The sequence below is a fragment of the Cyprinodon tularosa genome, unplaced genomic scaffold, assembly GCF_016077235.1.
Source record: "Cyprinodon tularosa strain WSP-4 unplaced genomic scaffold, ASM1607723v1 ctg729, whole genome shotgun sequence".
NCBI classification, from domain to species: domain Eukaryota; kingdom Metazoa; phylum Chordata; class Actinopteri; order Cyprinodontiformes; family Cyprinodontidae; genus Cyprinodon; species Cyprinodon tularosa.
In genome coordinates this window covers 474757-494422 of record NW_024039484.1, presented here as the reverse complement: position 1 = coordinate 494422, position 19666 = coordinate 474757, and the positions used below count along the sequence as shown (strand labels likewise).

Sequence of the window (19666 nt, the reverse complement as noted above, 5' to 3'; positions counted from 1 at the left end):
AACTGAAATCATAATTCTGACTAATATTTAGGGTGATGTACAGAAATAGAGCCTGAGCTTGTCTGCTTTATTTCAAATAATCCCATTTTATCTCTCAAAAAAACAAGTCATCCATCAAGTTTGATCACTCTCAGCTATTTAAAATTCTAAAATCTGCAGCTGGATGCAGTGAAACAAAAAACACAAATACATTATAAAGGCACAAATGCACGCAAAGCCAAGTATTGTGCTTTAAATATTCCAGGCAACACTGATAATTCAAGAAAAGGTTAATCATATTGTATGCTTCAAACCTAAGCAGCATGAAATTAATTTTACAGTACTGTTTCTAGCAATTAGTCCTCAAAAGGTATTTTTTCCATATAACACAGTGATTTTTGTCCTAAAATGTACAGATAACAGTTTGGATAAGTGCAAAATGATACTCTGAATTAAATACTATTTTCTGCTATGTACTAACATATATATTCATGGTATTAGGAATTTCAAACAAATAGGGGGAAAACAGCAAAATGGGGAAAGAAAAAATACACAGAATAATCATTTTAAGAGTATTAAAGAGTAAAAGGTTAAGAAACCCCCAAAAAGATCAATGTCTCAAACCTTCTCCCAATCAACTAATTGATTCCAATTTTGCCATTGGACTTTACATCCCTAAGAAAACCAACTGTTAAATTCACCTTTACTCATTTGTTATTTTGCCAATTTCTTTTGGTTCTATAAAAAAAAAAAAAAAAAAAAAAAAAACGTAGGTCTGGACCTTTGAACAGGAACATGCACAGGGATCATCACGTCCCTGCCTTGCGTGCACTGTCAATGTTTTCTAGAAATGACTGGAGGGGGCGTGGCGGGAGGGAAACGGCATCACAGCAAGCGTGTCTGCATTGACTTCAGCAGATCTCATTATCACAGGGGAGGAGGTTCTCCAAATCGATTGATGACCATGATGGACAGCTTTTTATGACTGGTTGTTATATCACTTCAAAGTGAGCAGCGAGAACAGATGGAAGGGAGCTGCGTACAGTTAATGACTGCCTTAAATTATAACACAAGTTATATTATTTTATAGATATATATATATATATATATATATATCTGCTGGGCAGTGAAACCTAAGCACTGCATGTCAAAGGGACGGCTACAGTTTCAACTAGAACTGTAGCAAACATCTCTATACAGGCCTGTGGGCCACCAGAGGAACCAATAGAAGCCTCAGGCCTTTTAGGTACTGCACTGCAGTCAGCACTTCACTCGGCGCAGTGTGGGGACAGCAGCTCCTGCCAAAATCTATCCATGCCAAGGCCTGCCAGCTTGCTCTCCCCACCCACTCTAAGGGCCAGAGCGTGAGCGGTGGGGTGCCGGTAGGCGGGTGCAAGGTGAGGCTGGTGGGCGGGTGGCCAGGCTGGAGCTTCCTGACATGGGAACCCGCCTCACAGCAGGATCAAGCGAGCTGCTGAGTGAATCACTCCCTCTCCCACAAACTGAAGAGTCGGTGCCGGGCCAACAAGCAGACACTTTTAGGCTGAGACAAAAACTAAAAATATAGCTTTGAAAGCTTGGAACTCAGACTAAAGTTTGGCAAAGGTTGATTTTTTTTTTCCAGGTGTATTTCAGAAAGTGAAACTTGTTATTCAGATTCATTGTCTAAAGACTTTTTTTCCTCTGTGTTTTGTTTAATGGCATACAATTAAAGACAGCTTGAATTCAGTCTCACATGAATGTAAAACAAATATTATAAAAGATTAATTAAATGATTTCCTTAATGAACAGAATGATGAAATATAATGTATACACTTTCATGAAGATGACTGCTGACTTGGTAAGGTGAGGTTTAAAAACAATCAAGAACCCATTTCATTTACAGAATAACATTTTTCAGGCCTCTGGCTTTCATCAGGATCAACAAGTCGAAATGCTTTGGTCTGTTAATACAAGTTTCTTTCTCAGTATTTCATCACTGGAGTGTAAACCTCTCCATTCACCTTTGAAGTGGTTGAATTTGTGCCAGAAAATCTTTGAAAAACTGCTGACTCCAGTAGAAAGTCAGAGATATCCTCTGCAGGAAAAGTAGGCCACAAGAAGAAACAAGCAGATTGTTCAAGGTGCCGTATCCAAGCATATTTATGGAAAGATGAGTGGAAGGAAAAACTGAGGTAGAATAAGAAGCTCAAGTGAAAAGTAAGTGAAGGCATTAAAGGATTTTATAAGCAAAGTTGGGTATAGAGTTTGAAAGAGCCAGAAGTTGACTGTGGAGGGGGTCATTGCCACAAACCAGGGAATCCGGGGCAAACAACTACAGCTTTATGTTAGCAGCATCCTAACTGAAGTAAGAAGAAATAGGACAAGACTACTGCTGTTGACTAGTTAAGTACTCTTATCAGATCAACGTCAGTATTTTATTTAATTTAGATTTCCAGTTAAAATGAAGTTTCTTGAGGTCCAGCATGAAGCTTCAACTCTCAGGAACAGTTTGGGGTCTATCTCCCTGCCTGGGTTTCATCAAATCCAGAGTAAATGTGGATATCTAGCAGAGACTATGGGAGCTCCTTATGCATCCTCTGCTAACGAGCTTTATAGAGAATATGGGCTTTAATGTCAGGGTTTCAATGTTCCTGACTGGCTGATAACCTAGTCAAAAATAAAACCCATGGAGAACCTATAAATTATTTTCAAAAGGAAGATGCAACAACAATACGTGCTGAAGGCTGCCACCTGGGCTTAAACAGGTTCTACATCCTCTGTGTTTACTCCACTCACATAGATGAGAAAAAAGAAACTCTATTATGTTAATTAGTAAGAACAGTTTCACATTATCCTCGACTACTCTGAATGTCATTGTCCAACGACTCTAGGAACTCCAAGTGGAGCTTTACGGTGTAGTAGGTGTTACTTTTCATGGAGTCACAGAAGCATTCTGCACTCGAACTGACGGTTATAGGAGCAGAGGATTTGGAATCAGCAGAGCCACAGGCTGCTATTCATGCTGCAATGATGCAGTAGTTCAAGCAAAAGGAGCCCCAGCTAAGTACATATGCAATACAGTACATGGGCATACTTTTCACTGGGTCAGTTTTTTGAATAAAGAATATTTTTGCATTGGTCTAATTTACCCTTTAAGCTGTTTTTGGGTCTTTATCAGCTATAAGTCATAATATTATGATGGGGAATAAAAACAATGAATATGGTCTTCCTCTTGTTAAATGAATTACAGTAAAATATTAGGTTTTTACTAACTAATAAAAACACATTAGGCATCAATATTGGATCAAAGTAAGAAATAAAGTCCATTAAAAAAAAAAAAAAGAAGAAGAAGAAAAATCCATATCAGTAAATCCTTAAGCTCCAAATGATGATGATCCTTTCCACCTGAACGGAAAGAGGTACCTAAGAGTCAGCATGAGCACTAAAGTAATTTTACACTTTGAGATTTTTAGGCCCTACAAACCTGAGCTTGAGGTGAGCGATAGAGGCAGAAGGTATAAATGCTCACACCTTCCCAATCTTACCAAAATAAGCATATGCAGCAACGATTTTCTGAGCTCTAGCAAGCCACCCGTCAGAAGCTGCAACATTATCTCCAGAGAAAATAATGTCCTGGAGGACCAGTGGCGACCAAAAATCTCTTTTTAGAAAAATAGAGAGCTGCCCCAGGCAACTAATATTAAAGCCTCAGATCCAATAGGAAGCTGAACCTTTGATCTGTTTAGGGTGCTACGTATTTGCATTTTATAATGAGATCAAAGGAAGGTCCAGGTCCAAAGCAGCTCTGTGCCTCATATCTACAAGCCCAACTACTTACAGACCTTCCTATTATCAAGATCATGTATGAGCTGTGGACCTCGGTGAAAAAGCAAAGAATTCAGAGTTTGTTAGACAATCAACAGCAACCTAGATTCTCAAACAACTAATTTTTTTTTCCTGTGCACAGGTGCCGATGATGGAGAAAAAATAACAATGAAATCGTGCCAGCAGCTAAAAATCTCAACGGTTCAAGTTCAAGAGCAAACATTTCAAGCATTTTTTTCCCAACTGGCCAAGAATTGCTTTAAATTTGCTTTGGCATTCTTCACCTGTAGACATGCAGAAAGGAATTTACACACTTTATGAGGAGTGAGCCCACGAGGAGTCAGAAGAAGTTTTGAGATGACTGTAGAGGTCAAGATTTAAGAGCTTTTTTTTCCCCATTTCTATCATGGTAGAAAAAAATAGCAGAAAAAAGTCACATGCCACCCCTTTTTAAAATTAAAATGAGTATGTATTTTACTTTTTAGTCAGCAGGACACCACAGTCAGTCAGTGTTTTGTTTATTGTTCTAATCAACAAAGTTCCTGCTTTATATTCAGCGTTTCAATTTAAATGGAATCTTTAAAAAAGAGGCTCTCTGTTTTCATATAAACTTAGGTTTTCACCATAAGAGAAGGTTTTAAAAGATCAAGAAGCTGCTTGAAAAAAATAACACTGAAACAATCTTACTTCAAACATAGTTGAAGTGTTACTTTTACCTTTTCTTTTCCGTATCTCCCTTCATGCAGCGTGCAGCTATAGCCAAAGTATAGGTAGATCCCCCTCCCTTGCAGATGCTTTATGCAACATTTTCCCCATGAATGGTTACAGTTCAAGTAAGTAAATGCCGATTACCATTTATGAACGGCAAGATACCATTTATGATGATAAAGACCAAGTACAAAAACTACCAACTCATTTTGAAACTTTAAGTAACACATATTCCCTCTCCTCAATTCATATCAAGAGCTAATGTTTGTTGGGGGTTTTCTTTGCATTTGAAATTGTAACTTGTTTGGAAATAAGTTCAAGCAGAAACTCATAAATGCAAATTCAAGTATAGCATTACCTTATTTTTCTAAGATCTAAAAGTTAATCTCGGTGTAGTTTTCTCTTGCATGTAATTTTTAGATTGAAAAGACAGGGTTACAAATATTTACTGTAACAAAGACTTCACTCTATATTGCAATACAGGAAATGTCTACAACCAAACGCTTCATTTTGTAACATGTATTTAGAAATCCTAGCATGCAAAGTACTGAAGTAATCTGGCAGATTTTCAGCGCAGACGTGCTTCACATGAAGGCCACTGAAGCTTCAGCGTATGGGCTAAATCATGGAAGAGGCTGCCGAGACTAACCTGCACAACATCATTCAAAGGCGCTTCCGAGAGCTGGGGAGGGTGTGAGGAACATCAGCGACTAATTGCTCGCTCATACGTGCCAGGGAAATTTTCCTCGCTTTTGTAAAAAAAAGAAAAAAAAAAAATTTTTTTGACCTTGATGAATTATGTGCTTTTATTGACGGCACTTATTGATATTTCTTAAAAGCGAATGCTAATGGAGTGGTGTTGAGACGATTAAATGGGTTGCTGGTGTCCAGATTAGCCAGGTCGCATCTCACAGGCACAGGCGTGCATTATCATACAGAACAGACGCGTGCGTTCGTGTGTGTGTGTGTGTGTGTGTTGAGTCTCAAATTGCTGCGAATGGCATCTCCAGGGGAACAGAAGAGCGATGACTACATTCGACCTACATTCACCCCATCCTGGCATGCTCACTTTCAAATAATTACACACTAACATGCACACTCAGTCTGGCAATTGTTGGAGTAATATCAATGTAAAGCTGCAAGGAGAATGCTAATACAACACAAGCAATGCACTATAATGCATTATTATGCTCTACTGTTTTAACAACTCTGAGCATGAGAAAGGCATGATGTCACAAACATTTGCAGCTGTACCAGCTCTAAGTAATTTCCAGATGATTGGGAGGGGAGGATATCTTCAGGTTTGGATGAAAATCTTTAGAGCCAAAGAGAAAAAGAGACTCTAGGAACAAACTTATGGCAGCTGAAGCCCATTCAGCAGATTTCATTCAAATATCTGTGCAGAGAAGAGCAATGCACATTTCAGACACGCACATGGTTTCACTTGATTGATTTCTCAGAATAACTGAAAGGGAAAGCACGCTATTAACAAGAATTAAGAAGAAAAAAAAATGGTGACGCAGGCTGCAGCCTTATGAGCACACCTCCAAACTGCTCTTTCAGTTTCCTGAGCTGTACAGCATCCTGGTTAGAGTGATGTGGTTTTTCACACTTAATGTGCGGGGTATTTCTACATTTGCAACCCACATGTAGGCTAGAATCTGACGATCTGAGCGAGCTATCACTAAACTAGAAAGCACTGGAGTAGCGTCAAGCTCCACCGCCACTGACTAATTTTGTGACTTACACTTTTGCAAAAGACCTCATTCCAATTACGTCAGTTCTTTCTGATGTATATATACACCCGACTGCGCAAAGAATACCTCCTCCTTTCAGCATTACACATATGTGGGTGAGAATGCAATGGTAGACCCCCTAAAGTTTACCAATCTAACAGAAGCTTTCTTTTTTTTTTTTTTTTTTGCTACTACAACAGAGTGAATATTAAACCCAAAACATCACAAAGTCAATTTTAAAGACTCTAAACACAAATGATAAAGCAGTGTTAATGTTGTGAGAATTAAAGTGCTTAGAAAAAGATAAAATTTTACTAATTCCATGTCGGAATTTCCCGGCTTTCATGAAATGTAAATAAAAGATGACCCAAAGTAATACCACATTGTCGGAGCTGTATGGCACGTCATAGCTCAGCAGCAATTAGCAAAAAGAACGAAGAGCAGGACAGAAATGGTGGAGATTCTTGTTACAAAGTCCACTATGTTTTTAACAGCTGCATAGAGCCAGATCATCTACTCTGATGACTGTGTTTATGTTTCCTTCTGAGAATAAATGTTATCATGATTTCTTTCACTGCCAGCATGGCTGCTGTTGTCTGTATTCGAGAGGGAGGAACTGCCTTTCAACCAGACAATTTAGCCTCCAACATTAAGTTACTGCCACAAAGATGACGAGCACCGTTAACTCTGACCCAAACCAGATTTTGGTTCTCCTCAATGAGGTTCCTTCACATACCATGGATTTACACATTTCTATTCCAGTATCTCACCTTTGATTTTGATTTAATCATGTTGCAATATTATATTTAATCTATGTGGTTTTCACTTTGTTTGTACGCCTATTTGTTTGTAAACTAAACATTTAGAATATTTACCACAACATCACATTACTGGAGGTTCACTATTTAGTAAAAAAAGGAAATGATGGAGCCATGAAAGTGAAAAGAAAGGTAAAAAAAAAAAATCCACGATCACGTTTAAAAAAGACCAAATTAATATTAGAGGCCAAGTGGATTACGGACGGACTACAATTTGAAATATTATTAAAGTTAGAGAGGACTGTCATTTATTTGCAGGAGAATCATCTAAATAAGTGGTCCTTCTAATTGTCAATCATTCTAGTGATATGTTTACCTTAGGCTATCCTACGTGCATGCGCACTTTCAGCCGTATATGTATGGTGAGCGACGGTATCAGACAGTCATTAAAGCTCACCTTTCTCACCGCGTTTTTTGGAAAATGGCGAGGGTCGTAATAGAAAAAGTTCCTATGAAGTATATGAGAAGAGAAGAAAAGAAAGGCCTCAGAAGAGGCAGATGTATCCCAGAATGATTTGCGTGGAGAGCTCTCCTCACAAAGCATTATGGGATTTGCTGTCACAGCAGCCTGCTGTTGCCATAGGTTGTCGCTACCTGACAGCGGCAACTAATAACCAAGAGAACAGCAACTTTTAAACAGAGCGTGGACAAGGAGAAATGGGCTCCTGCATGCACTCGTACATGTTTAATAGGCGCTTCCTCTCGGGAGCAGGTACAGGGCTGTGTGTGCATTTTTTTTTTTTAGGGCGGGTCTTTTCAAAAATTCGCAAAATCCTCAACTATAACTTTTATGCTGAAGATAAAGCTTCTGAAGTTCCTTAGTTGATGGATGATAGATTAAGAACTGCAAACAGATGACTGTGTACAAAAGGGCTTATGTCTTCTGATCACGGCTGGTGCCAAAAATAAAAACTTTTCAGGCTAAAAATGTACTAGGTAAACAACATCAGCATCAGTCATCATAACATTAGTCAACATCAGACATCAGTCCAATAATCACCTAAAAGCTTATATTGTGATCCAAAAGCCTGCTAAAATCGCTGATATTGGCATTCTGATGAAAGCGCTGTGTTTTAATTTAAAGTTTCTGTAGCTCTGTGGTTGTTTCATATCATATAAATCAATTGCTTGCATACCTATTATTATTAATATTGTTCTCAGTTTTAAAAATATCTTTTAAACAAAGGTTTTCCAACATATTATAGTACAAAATAAGTGATGAAAGGTTTCATGATTCGTCATTCATGAGTCATGCTAAGATTATATCGGGTCAATATCTGTATCGGTAAATTCTTAAAGCCGCAAATATCTTTTATAATACCAGAAGTGGAAAAAGTTGCATTGAGACATACAGAACCTTTAAGATCTGAACAGCTGGTTCTGATTTTCTCCAGCGCACTTTAACTTCTCATATGCAATATTTAACATGTCCTGAAGAATACTTATAAGCTTATTAATCAACAATGAATTGGTCATCTGCATAAAACCCATCTGAGTTCAAACAATTCTTACTAACAGTAAGAAAGAGAGTAAAGGAAACACGGTTCAGAGAGCAAAGTGTCACGGCCAGCAGCAGAGCTTTGGATACCCACTGAGGCTGAAATATTTAATGCATAATGTTGTTGATCAGTGTCAGTAAACACAATATTTTAAAGACCTAATCACTTGTGGGCTTGACTATCAAGTTGTGATCTGGATAAAACGTAAAGATTTGGTTTGGAAGTTTGAAAACTGGGTGTCAAATGCTTTGCACCAGGCTCTGTTGACCAACAACAGTTTCTTAAAAGGGAGCGTCAACAGGCCAAGGTACACAGGAAATAATTTAGGACTAAATATAACAAACCACTGCACACAAAGGTAGGTGGTACACAAAGCACAAAGCTCAAATCAGTGTTTGGTAGAAATAGCTTTAACTCAAATCAAGACAATAGATATGGCGCCAGTTAACTGACAACTAAATAAGTAATGATGAAGGCAAAAGAGGAAACAACGGCAGTGAAATGAAACAATTAATTTCCTTACAACACGCATTTTCACAAAAGCTAAAATCAATCCATCTATAACAACACATGCTTTCTCCTCTCAGCCTAACCTACACACACACACACAGGTCCACAGAGCGGATCTTGTCGCCCAAGGAAATGGGCTTCATACATCTTGTCTGACTGCAATAAAGCAGTGCCTAAGATTCTATTTCCAATAAACGTCGACTGATTGGAAAACTCATTCTAATATCAATTTCCATCTGGGCCCTTTAAAAGGCAATCAGCATAGCTTCATCTCGGTATATCATGGGCTCCTTGAGATGATGACACAGCACTGGCTTTCTCCTGTATAATGGCCTTCTCCTATCAAGGCATCTGCAATGAATAATACCACCCCTGAATGGGCTATTTAGTCTGTGTTCACACAGATAGGGGCCACTTGTCTGAATATTAATCCAGGGTTTTGCACTTCATATGGTTCTCTTAGGGATGCAGCGTTTTTCATTCAGAGTAGTAAAGCACTTAGAGTGATTTGGCACACTTTTTCCCCCTCTAAGCTTTCTAGGAGGTGACAATAGTGATTACCAGAAAAGCTGCACTTTGCTTACAATTATTTGAGTCTGAAAATACACTTTTCTATGCAATGCGGTCATCAAAATTTAAGTTCAAAAGTGAACTCATACAGGTTAAGAGAAAATCACAAAGACTTTAATTGGACCATTCAAATATAAGACCACCTTTTCACCTAAACTTATCCAATGTTTAAAAAAATGTTATAAGTGCATCAATGAGGACATTTATCTGCAGGATTCTTTGTCCTTACCTTCCAGCCACTGCCCGCCTCCCTGTAGTAAGGAAAGTTATCACAGATCCACTGGTAGATCTCGCTCAGCGTCATCTTCTTCTTTGGCGAGCTGTTGATGGCGAACGTGATGAGGCTGGCATAGCTGTACGGAGGCTTGCCATCCTTGTGCTGCTGCACCTCCTCCTGATCCAGCGTGGTGTTGTGATCCAGTAAGGTGCTTTTCTTACCCATGCTGGGCCCATGAGCATTCTGGGTGTCAGTTTTGCGGCTGGCCGCCTGCATGGTCAGCTGTGGTAGCCAGTCCATGGAGGTCAAGCTGCTCTCCAGCTCCGACGTCATGGTGACGGCAGGCTGGGCAGGAGGGAGTGGGGGTGGGGGGATGGGGGGGAGAAGAAAAAAGGCTGGAGGAGGTGGTTACTGTTGGTGTGTGGTGACTGGTTCAAAGCGGCCCAAGTGTGAACCGATAGGGGAGAGAGGGGATGAAATCAGGACTCGTCCAGCTCAGGTCGTCAGCATAGCGTCTCCTGTGCGCCCCCTGGAGAAACAGGAGAGAGACAACTTTATTAGTTGAGGTTTTGATTGAAGGATTACATTAAATCTCAGAATAAAACACCTTTTTAAATGTAGTGCAGGACGCCCCCCCCCAAAAAAAAAAAAAAAATTAAGCCGCTTTGCCACTTCAATATCATCCAACTCTCTTCATAAAGTATCTTTATATTTTGCACGCTAGAGATCACAAGCCCACAACTTTCTCCACCACTCGCTGCTCTCAATGCTGACTCATAGCTGGGACTCCATCTGCACGGAGAGAGTAAATGCCAAGCAATTGTTTTCTCAACTGCCAGCCAAATGGGGAAATGGCTCTGGAGGAATTCCGACTCTCTCGAGGGTAGTAAACCCCTTCTACATTTTTATCCCTGCTGCTCGCTCGCTGCCTGCCTGCCTGCGTGTCTGCCTCCTCCAAACGGAGCTTCTGCGTAAACAAGCCAACTAGAGCTCTCTTGCAAACTGTCCTCTACGTGTGTTTGTTAGCCATGTTGTGCAGAAGACAGCCAGTGACAACCTGTCTCACTGTCCCTCTCAGCTCACTGCTAGGCTGCTCCCAAAATAGATGATCCATGTAGAGAGGCTAAAAGTTATGAACGCGGGAATCAAAGGATACAAAGAAAAAGGAAAAATCTGGGCGGATGACACTGCCGTCTGTCTGAAAGGGGGTTGGAGGGAACATTCTAGAGACGGAGGAATCCCCACTATGCTCTGGGATTTTTTTTTTTGTCTCACTTGACTAAACATGCTCACAAGTGCCTGTTTGTTAGTGTCAGCTTCAGCATATTCAAGTGCAGCACTTGGCTGTGAATAGCAAGGGTCTTGATACCAGATCACTGGTCAAATCCTGAATGTTTCAGTTGTTTTGTGCAGCATGCATGTCTACCCAAATATTCTAAGATTTACTTAGTATGATCTTAAAAAAATCTGTAAAAGCAAAACTTTGTTGTTTCAAGTAAAGCTGAAAATAAACTAAAATAACAATATATAAAAAATTCAATAAAAAAAAATCTAATAAATAAAATCAGCTATGAAAGACAGGAAGCTCAGTGTAAACCAAAGAGAAGAGGAGAGGGTGGTTTCTAAGTGCATCTTGAAGTGGCTGCAGTGTTATGTTATGTTAGCCTGGTAACGGCTCAGACGACGGCCTCACGTGCAGCGCTGGCAGGTAACACAGGTGAACTATTCTGGATGATGACGTGAACAAAGGCTTTCAGCTAACAGTTTATTATTCAGGGCTTACAGGAGATCATTCTAAGCAACTTGTCCAGCTTTGTTCCAGCTGTTTTTAGAAAGCATGACGATCCCAAACATTACTCTTGCAGCTCTGGCTGTATTTTGAGCCTGCCTGTATAATTTGAACGGTAGGTAGAAGAGGTGTTTAATTTCCCTTCTTACAGGTATTTATATCTTAGGGGAATTTGCATATAACCAAAGCTTCCCTCTGTCATATATGGAAACTTCCATATTTCCAGCCTTCATTTTCTCTCTGGTTACACTGTTCTCATTCACTCCATGCCCTCCTTTAGTTTGGTAAAACTGTTGCACTATAAACATTTTTGGATCATTGAAAAAGTAAAGCAGAGCCACAGAGTCTAAATAACTAGGGGGCTTAGTTACATTGCAAATCATTAAAAACTGCAAAAACATAAAACCAGCAATCAAAGGGGGAAGAAAATAAGATTTCTAGCCTTAAAACATTATTTTCAGCTCTAGATTTTTCTATGCTATAAACCCCAACGTACAATAAAATCAAATAAATTACATTCATTCTGCAAATTTTTTGTAACTAATTAGCACTACTTTTTTCAAACACTAGGCATTGTCTATGGCATGTAGGAAATAATGAATATAAATTATCATGATGGTTTACATTTATTACATATTCCATTTTTCTCTCTTTGGACAAAAATCTACCCTTTAAACTAGTCTAGAAATGAAATAAATAGAAAACCTTCCTTCTTGTTAAAAATCTGATCAAATTTAGCTGTGATCATAAGGGGAAAATATATTTTTTTCCCTGTTAATGATCTCCAGCTGTCTGATCGGGTATTTCCTGTCTTTGAATTTTGTCCAGCTTTGCAAAAAAATAAAAAATAAAAATTAGGCCTTCATCATATACTTTGCTATTCCGCACTAACAGAGGACCACGGATTGGTTGCAGCGCCCTTGGAACCCCCCGCTGAGAGACATCAGATAAAAAGCATTAACATAAACCGTTCATGTTCTGATGTTGCCACAGGAGTTTATCCAATTTGGAAGTTCTTTATCCTTCCTGTTACACAAAATTTCTTCAAGACCCTGCCAACTTTTTCTGAATAAATAATCGTTTTCTCCTACATTTTGCATTTGTTCCAGTTCAATACTGTATGATTATGATTGTTAAAGTTACTAAATACAAGATAATGTTGGAGAAAAACAAGGTTTAGTTATTTTAGCTACACTATAAATATGTAATAATTGCAGGCTATGATGGCAATAAAAATATGCTGCTGCAGAGGGAGAGAAAAATATGGAATGATTGCATCATTCCTTATTTTTCTCTCCATTGGCTCATAAGATGCATCATTTTCAATATTGTTATTTAAATGTGCAGTTTTATTTTACAAATTTAAAATGATGAGATGCCATGGAAACCATTTTCCTACTATGAAAATTTATTTAGTAAACATCATTCCAAGAAGTTTGGTTCTTACATTTCAGACAATGTATTTACCATTTAGTATTTTATCATTTAGATCTATAAACTAAAAATTGCACATGCATTCATGCAGTGCCAATGCGTTCATCTATGATTCTTTATACTGCTTTTTTTTTTTTACGGTGATAAAATACTATAATTGTAAAATATATTCCTGATCACCTGATCAGTATGAATGAAAGGATCAAGAAAGCAGCAAACTAGACTTTCTGGACCCCGCAGTAGGTGATGAGATTAGCACAAGGATTGATGAAAAGGTCCAATTCATGGACCCACATGCCATTGGGTCCTTCATGCTAATGATCCAGCTGCTACATAATCCATGGGGCCAACATGCCGCCTTCATTAGAGAACCTTGGGCGGATAGCAGTAATGATAAGGCGTGACACGAGTAGGCAGTTGGAAGGCCCCCCTGCTGCCTTCATTACTCAGACTGGGGTACAGTCAGAGATGGAACAGGCACAGGCCTGCTGCTACATCAGGAGGGACGGTCCAAGAATGTTCACCAGTGGGTTTGTGGGTGGCCACAGTAGCGCTTGGAAGGCAGGTCGAAAGATAATTAAAGATAGAAGTGACAGATCACTACAAGTGCTGCAAGGGTGTGTGGGTTTAGCAAAAATCTGAGCAGGCAGAGAGCAGAAAGAGGTTTGTATCCAAGTTCCTGAGGGGAGACCATGAGCCCATGGGAACAGACACTGAACCACAGACCAGACCATATTGATCTGGCTTCAGGAGAATGGGTTGCATCACAGCAATTATAAGGAGAAATCTTTTTTAATCTCCAATTAGTTTTCAGGAAGGAGCTGTGAAATATACTGAAAGTAGGGGAGGGGGAAATGGTAATCCTAAGGGGCTTGATGGTAGATTTAGCTCCAAGTAACAACCTAACTTTTAAAAATTCTTCACTGTTCAAGTTGTTGACGGAACTCAAAAACTCAGCGGCCAAAAAAAAAAAAAAAAACCCTGACCGCAAATGGGTTCTAGCCTGAAAGTGGTTCGGTCAGAGCATAGCTGCTTCACCTGTGTCAGATCATGTCAGTAAAGACTCCTCCATGAAGCAATAAGATGAGCAACAACCAGGGATTACTCAACTAAACACAGCACATTACATCAACCTGACCATGTTAAGCAAGGATGTCCGGGGAAGCGAGTCAGCAACTGCGTCATAAAAATCAGTGCTGCTCCCCCCCTCAGCTATTGCAAAATTGATGTGTCTACTTAGCATGTACTTAAAATTTTAGTACCCATAACAACACACAGCCGCAGCTGAGATGAATATTTCAACTGAAGAGCTGCAACAGTGACTGGCACATTGTGTGAGGACAAACCCAAAAACTATTTCAGACAGAGCAGAGTATGGGTTAAAGTCTGTATTCCTGCATTTTGCAACATTTGCATGTCATAAAGTGAAATAATAGCACCACCCAAATATTTTCCACACAATAAAACTATCATTGTTTAAGAAAAAAACAACGTCAGCAAAAATAATCCTCCATCATTGCTTTTGATTTTGAGAGGTTATAATTCATAACAATTTCTGTGACCAACAAGCATCAATAACAAACCATATTTTATGAAGAACAACCTCCAAATTATAAGATGGCACACGCAGAGCACGCTTCATTATCATCAGATACAACTTTTGTGGTAAAAGGCGAACCTTTGACAAAAAAAAAAAACGGGAACTACTTAATTAAGCAAAAGTAAAGGAGTCCCACTAAAAGGGAAGTACGTCAATGAAATTGGTTTTACTGAAACAGAGATAATTTCCTTGTTTGAAACCACATTCTAAAGTTTCTAATCAGTTTGAGTAGACAATATATAGAAGTATTGGTACAACTGTTCACTAATGAGACACATAGTTGTGAATAACAGTGGCCTTGCCAAAAATATCAGCCTTCAATGGTGGTTTTATTCTGCACAAATAAACAGTGCATCAGTTAAAAGACGTTTAACAAATTAGATTGTTGGTTCAACTGAGTCACTTCCACTTCTCTGTAAAATAAATACATTACACAGATGTAGTCCACGGTTACTCTTCTTTTGAAAAGTAAAGATTCAATAATTCTCATCTTTTTGCTAAGAAAGTTAGCCGATCCCCTGGTGATTGCAGCCTTTCTAGTATAAAGCAGTGAAGAAAGTTAAAGTTGCAGTAAATAATCAGTTTGTGGTTATAGTCTGAAAGTTTTCTTTGTTTAGCTCTGATCAGTTATCACCTGCTCAAAATCTTTTTTTTTTTTTTTTTAACTCCTGTTCCTCCTTCACTACTTTTTTTTGCTAGGTTAAACTACCTAAGGACAAAAAAAATCTTAAATTGCTGTCAAAAGCGTGATTGGAGTCTGTTATCAAACCCATCTGCAAAAACTGAGTCCATGAAAGAGTCAAAAATAAAACGTACACCGTTTATTTCTTTGTCCAATATATGACATTTGAATATTGAGAAGAACAAACACCAATTTATCTTCATATCTGTAATATATTTTAATTAAGATTTAATTTTAGGATTTAATTTAAGAGTTAAAGAAGAACATGAAGCAGAAAAACAGCAATGGACAACCTGCCTGGCTATAGCAAACCAGTTTGGTTGAAAGCTGGAAAGTGCATCAGGAGCTCTAGTTGCATGTAGTTAATTGAAGAGTGTCAGACGCCACAGTCAGTGCAGGTCATTTATTGTGCTGCTAGTGTGAGCTGCCTTCAACTTTACTTGTTTTTCTCATTAACTAGGACCATTGCTGATTTTTAGTATTTAGATAAATACATTAAAGCTTTAAATAAACCTCAGGGCCTTAAATTTTAAAACTTTATGGTTTTAACTAGTAAAATGTTTGTATCCCACAGCTTCTACCCTTAAAAAACCCTTTAAGATGCAACAGAAAAGATCCGAGTGACCAGATTTGTGTTATTTCGTACTAAACAATTAACTCGTTTTCCAGTTGAATAATCCAACTATTTTTAAGATTAATCATCACATAGTAAAAGCTTGTTTTTTTTTTTATCATTTTTGTTGCAAAAAATTTTGACCCAAATGAAGCTAAAACTACACCGCATTACAGACTAATAAAATCAAAGAATACATAGTAATGTTTAAGAACCAAGTAATGTAAAAGCACAGAATAATAAAAGGGAACATATATTACCGGCAGGATTCGACAATTTAAGTTAGTTTCGGCATTAATAAACAGTTTTATTGGAGTGATCATAGCTCTCCATCTCTGTCTGTCTCGCTGCCAGCATGGAGATCATCTTCGCGGATTTTTTGGTGTGGTGCGTCGAGCAGCAAAAATTAAGATTTTCCAACTCTAGCATCTGCTTCCTGTTAAGCAAGTCATGCGGATTGGCAAATTTTGAACATTTGAGCTTCCGCAGGGAAATTAAGGTGTACCAAAGCTGTACATCCCAAAAACAGGCCATACAATTTCTAATATTTTTAGTGAAGGGTGCACAATGTACACCCGTATGCTTTTCTAGCTGAAAGCCTGGTAAAAACACTGATCAGTAAAACAATTGTTATTTAAGCCTTTCTAAGACAGAAGCTACTTTATTGCCATCTTAATAAAAAGAACGCACTCTCTTTAGAACCATCTAAATGAATCCTAAGGACAAATAAACACAATAAATCAACAGAAATGTAGAGTTAAAGGAATTGAACAAGTGCAACTCTAAAAGAGAAAGTTTTACTTCCTGGAAAAGTAGTAAACAAATTGGGCAGACTTCAGCAACTTGCTGGTTTTACAGTCAAATGTGCTTATTACTAAGTTTCTCATAACAAATGGCTCATTTCCCATACTGCCAGGGGATCATCAGACAAGTTAACTTCTAGCTTTACCAAAATATAATAAACCAACTCTTGCGCTGTTTCCTTATACACAGCACACCCATCAGAGAGATGGAGAGAGCAGCCAAGATATTACATGTTCTTAAGTCTGGCTGCTCTCGGCAGGCTTCGCTGCTAGCGATAGCCTATAAAGTCTTGTCAACTCACTTACATTTGAAGCGGGTGGGAATGAATACTCTTTACTGGGGAGGAGTATATTCCCACTAAGCAGTGCAGTGAGGCACCACGTACGGTACGTGGTTGGGAAAATTTAGATTTGTGCGCACCTGTCTGTGCAGGTTCTGCCGAAAGTCTGCGCACAGACATTAGCGGACATGTCCACTCAAGTATGTGGGGGGCTGTTCAGTCAGAGCATATAAGGGGTATGGTTAGAGCATAGACTGAAAGTGTGGTGAGGATTTTTTGTTTTTGCTATTTAAGATTTGCATAGTTTGACCTACAGTTGTAAAATTACTAGAAAATAAAACTTTATATCGAGACCCTGGAAAATATTTAAAGGCACGAAAAATATATTTTTTAACATGAAGAAAGGTACCATCTCAACATGGAATATGCCCTCTCAAAATCGAGAGTCTATTAGGAATATAGATACATTTATAATCAATAACCCAAATATTACACATTGAGAATATTTTTAGGTTGTTTGAGGGATTAGCTTGCCAAATTACTATATTCAGATACTATATACTGTTGGATAGTGTTAAATATTTTGCTTCAAATCTTATATCGGTGGTATTTTTACTCAATGTTACGCTGAGTTATGCTTTATAAGTCAATGTCCTTTTGCAGAGTGAATGTATCTCAACTCAGAGAGAAAAAATTATTAGTATTAATTTTGCTAAAAAAAATATATAGATCATCTAAAGTCAGATTTTTTTGACAGGTTGTTTACGTCCTGTTAATGTTGCCTATATCCGATTCCGGTGTAAACTGCTTTTGGCTCTAAACTGAACCTCATGGACAAAAGAACAGCACCACCACTGTCTCCCCCTACAAACTTTGATCAAGGAGACACAGAGGAAATAGTCTGAAGTGTCCAAGGAAATCCATACATAATTTTTTTTTCTTTTCTTTTTTTTTGTATACTCTAATAATCCCAGAGGGAAATTACTTCTCTGCATTTAACCCATCCCCTTGGGGAGCAGTGGGCTGCCATTGTGAGGCGCCCGGGGAGCAGTGTGGGGTTAAGGGACTTGCTCAGGGACCCAGAGTGGCAGTCTGTGGGAGTGGGGGATCGAACCCACAACCTCAGGATTCAAAGCCCAATGCCCCAACCACTAGGCCGCCACTCTTTCAGTGGGAATTGTATGAAACATATGAATAAAAAGAGATGATCCCTCTATTCTGGGATCATATGGAGGCTTTATCTGCCAGCTCAGCATAGCGGTCTGTTTGGAAGCTAGGATGCAGCCAGGAGTGGAAGCACATGCATGTCAAAAACTGCAAAGAGTGTTGGTTTATTCACAACTTCACTTCAGAACATCTGGATATGCTAATTACGCATGTGAGCGCCTCTCTTATCGACTCTATAAGCAGGAAATTCATTGCAATCCATTGTATCACACTGCAACAGGGGGCAGATTACTACATGCTGGATGACGTCTTCAGGGTTGCAAAATCCTCTGTTTGCAGGACTGTACTCAAACTTTGCATGGCAATGGGTCTCGTCCCCCATCCAAATGATTCTGATCAGGGCCTCCAAACTTCAACTGATAGAGGGTTAAACCCCACATATTAATGAAGCTGTGACAAATATATATGGAAAGAGACATAAAAGATGCATCAAACCGTGCTTGTTGCCACAGTCACTCTATCAATATCAGAATTAACCTGGAACCAGGACCACAAAGTGTCTCAAATGTGACTTGAAAAGATCAAAATTGAGGGCCTGCACTTGTCCTTAAGAGTCTGACCAGTTCACTTCACCAAAAAAAAAAAAAGATTTCAGCCACAATTTGCCTGCAGTGGAAACATGGCTTGGGAATCTGTTGATATGTTATCCTTAAAGTTCTTCCTGATTCTTAGCACCTAATAATGTGTCACTTATCTATTAATGATATGTTCATTTGTAAAAGCGGTGTGTCAAAAAAATACACAAAAGCTGTTCAAACTTACAAAGATTAAAATCATTACATATTTACAATCTTAATAGTAGTTGAGATAGGTATATCTGCTCTATACCAAGAACATCTGGTTGCCTACAGAGAACAACTTCCTTTCAAATACCTGTGTATGACTGTCATCATTTCCTCTCAGAGAAAACTAGGCTATTCAGCTCACATTCTTACTCCCACTAGCAGACAGAGGACTGTTGATGCATACCAGGCCAGCGAGCTCCTGCGTTTATCTGCAATTTCCGAGATTAATCCCTTTTTACTGCAGTCAAGCATCCGTCAAGAGCCCTGCTCCGACAGCATGCGTCTGCTCAACCACAGAGATGCAACCATTAAGACCCGTGATGACTGCTCTGTTGTATCTGCTTCTTCAGAACTGCAAGCATTGATGAATGATGTATTAAAAACAGTGTCACTGCAAATCAAACAGGCCACAATAAATATTTACACTACCGATTGTTAAATGCTGCCTAGAATCCAGAGTCACAGACGAGGGAGAGCTAATTTGTGAAAATAATCTTCTTATAGTGTGATGGTAACTTGGCAAAAAGGAGGGGAAACGTGAAGCATGCTCCTTCTGTTATGCCTGAAGATTTGGCACATGCACTCAAAACAACAACAGTGATGTAACC

At 38.8% G+C, this 19666-nt stretch overlaps 1 protein-coding gene across 2 annotated transcripts in view; it reads right to left on the bottom strand.

Annotated features, from left to right (window-relative positions):
* The window catches only part of foxj3 (forkhead box J3), a 67674-nt gene extending 57266 nt beyond the window's left edge, over positions 1–10408 (bottom strand). Inside the window, exon 1 of one of the 2 annotated variants that reach the window (XM_038269351.1) lies at positions 9857–10408. In XM_038269351.1, coding sequence (XP_038125279.1) covers positions 9857–10177 — 321 coding nt within the window. In that variant the 5' untranslated portion in view covers positions 10178–10408. The remainder of the gene's footprint in view (positions 1–9856) is intronic. The other variant, XM_038269350.1, reaches the window with a different exon arrangement.
* Positions 10409–19666: the final 9258 nt, after the last annotated feature.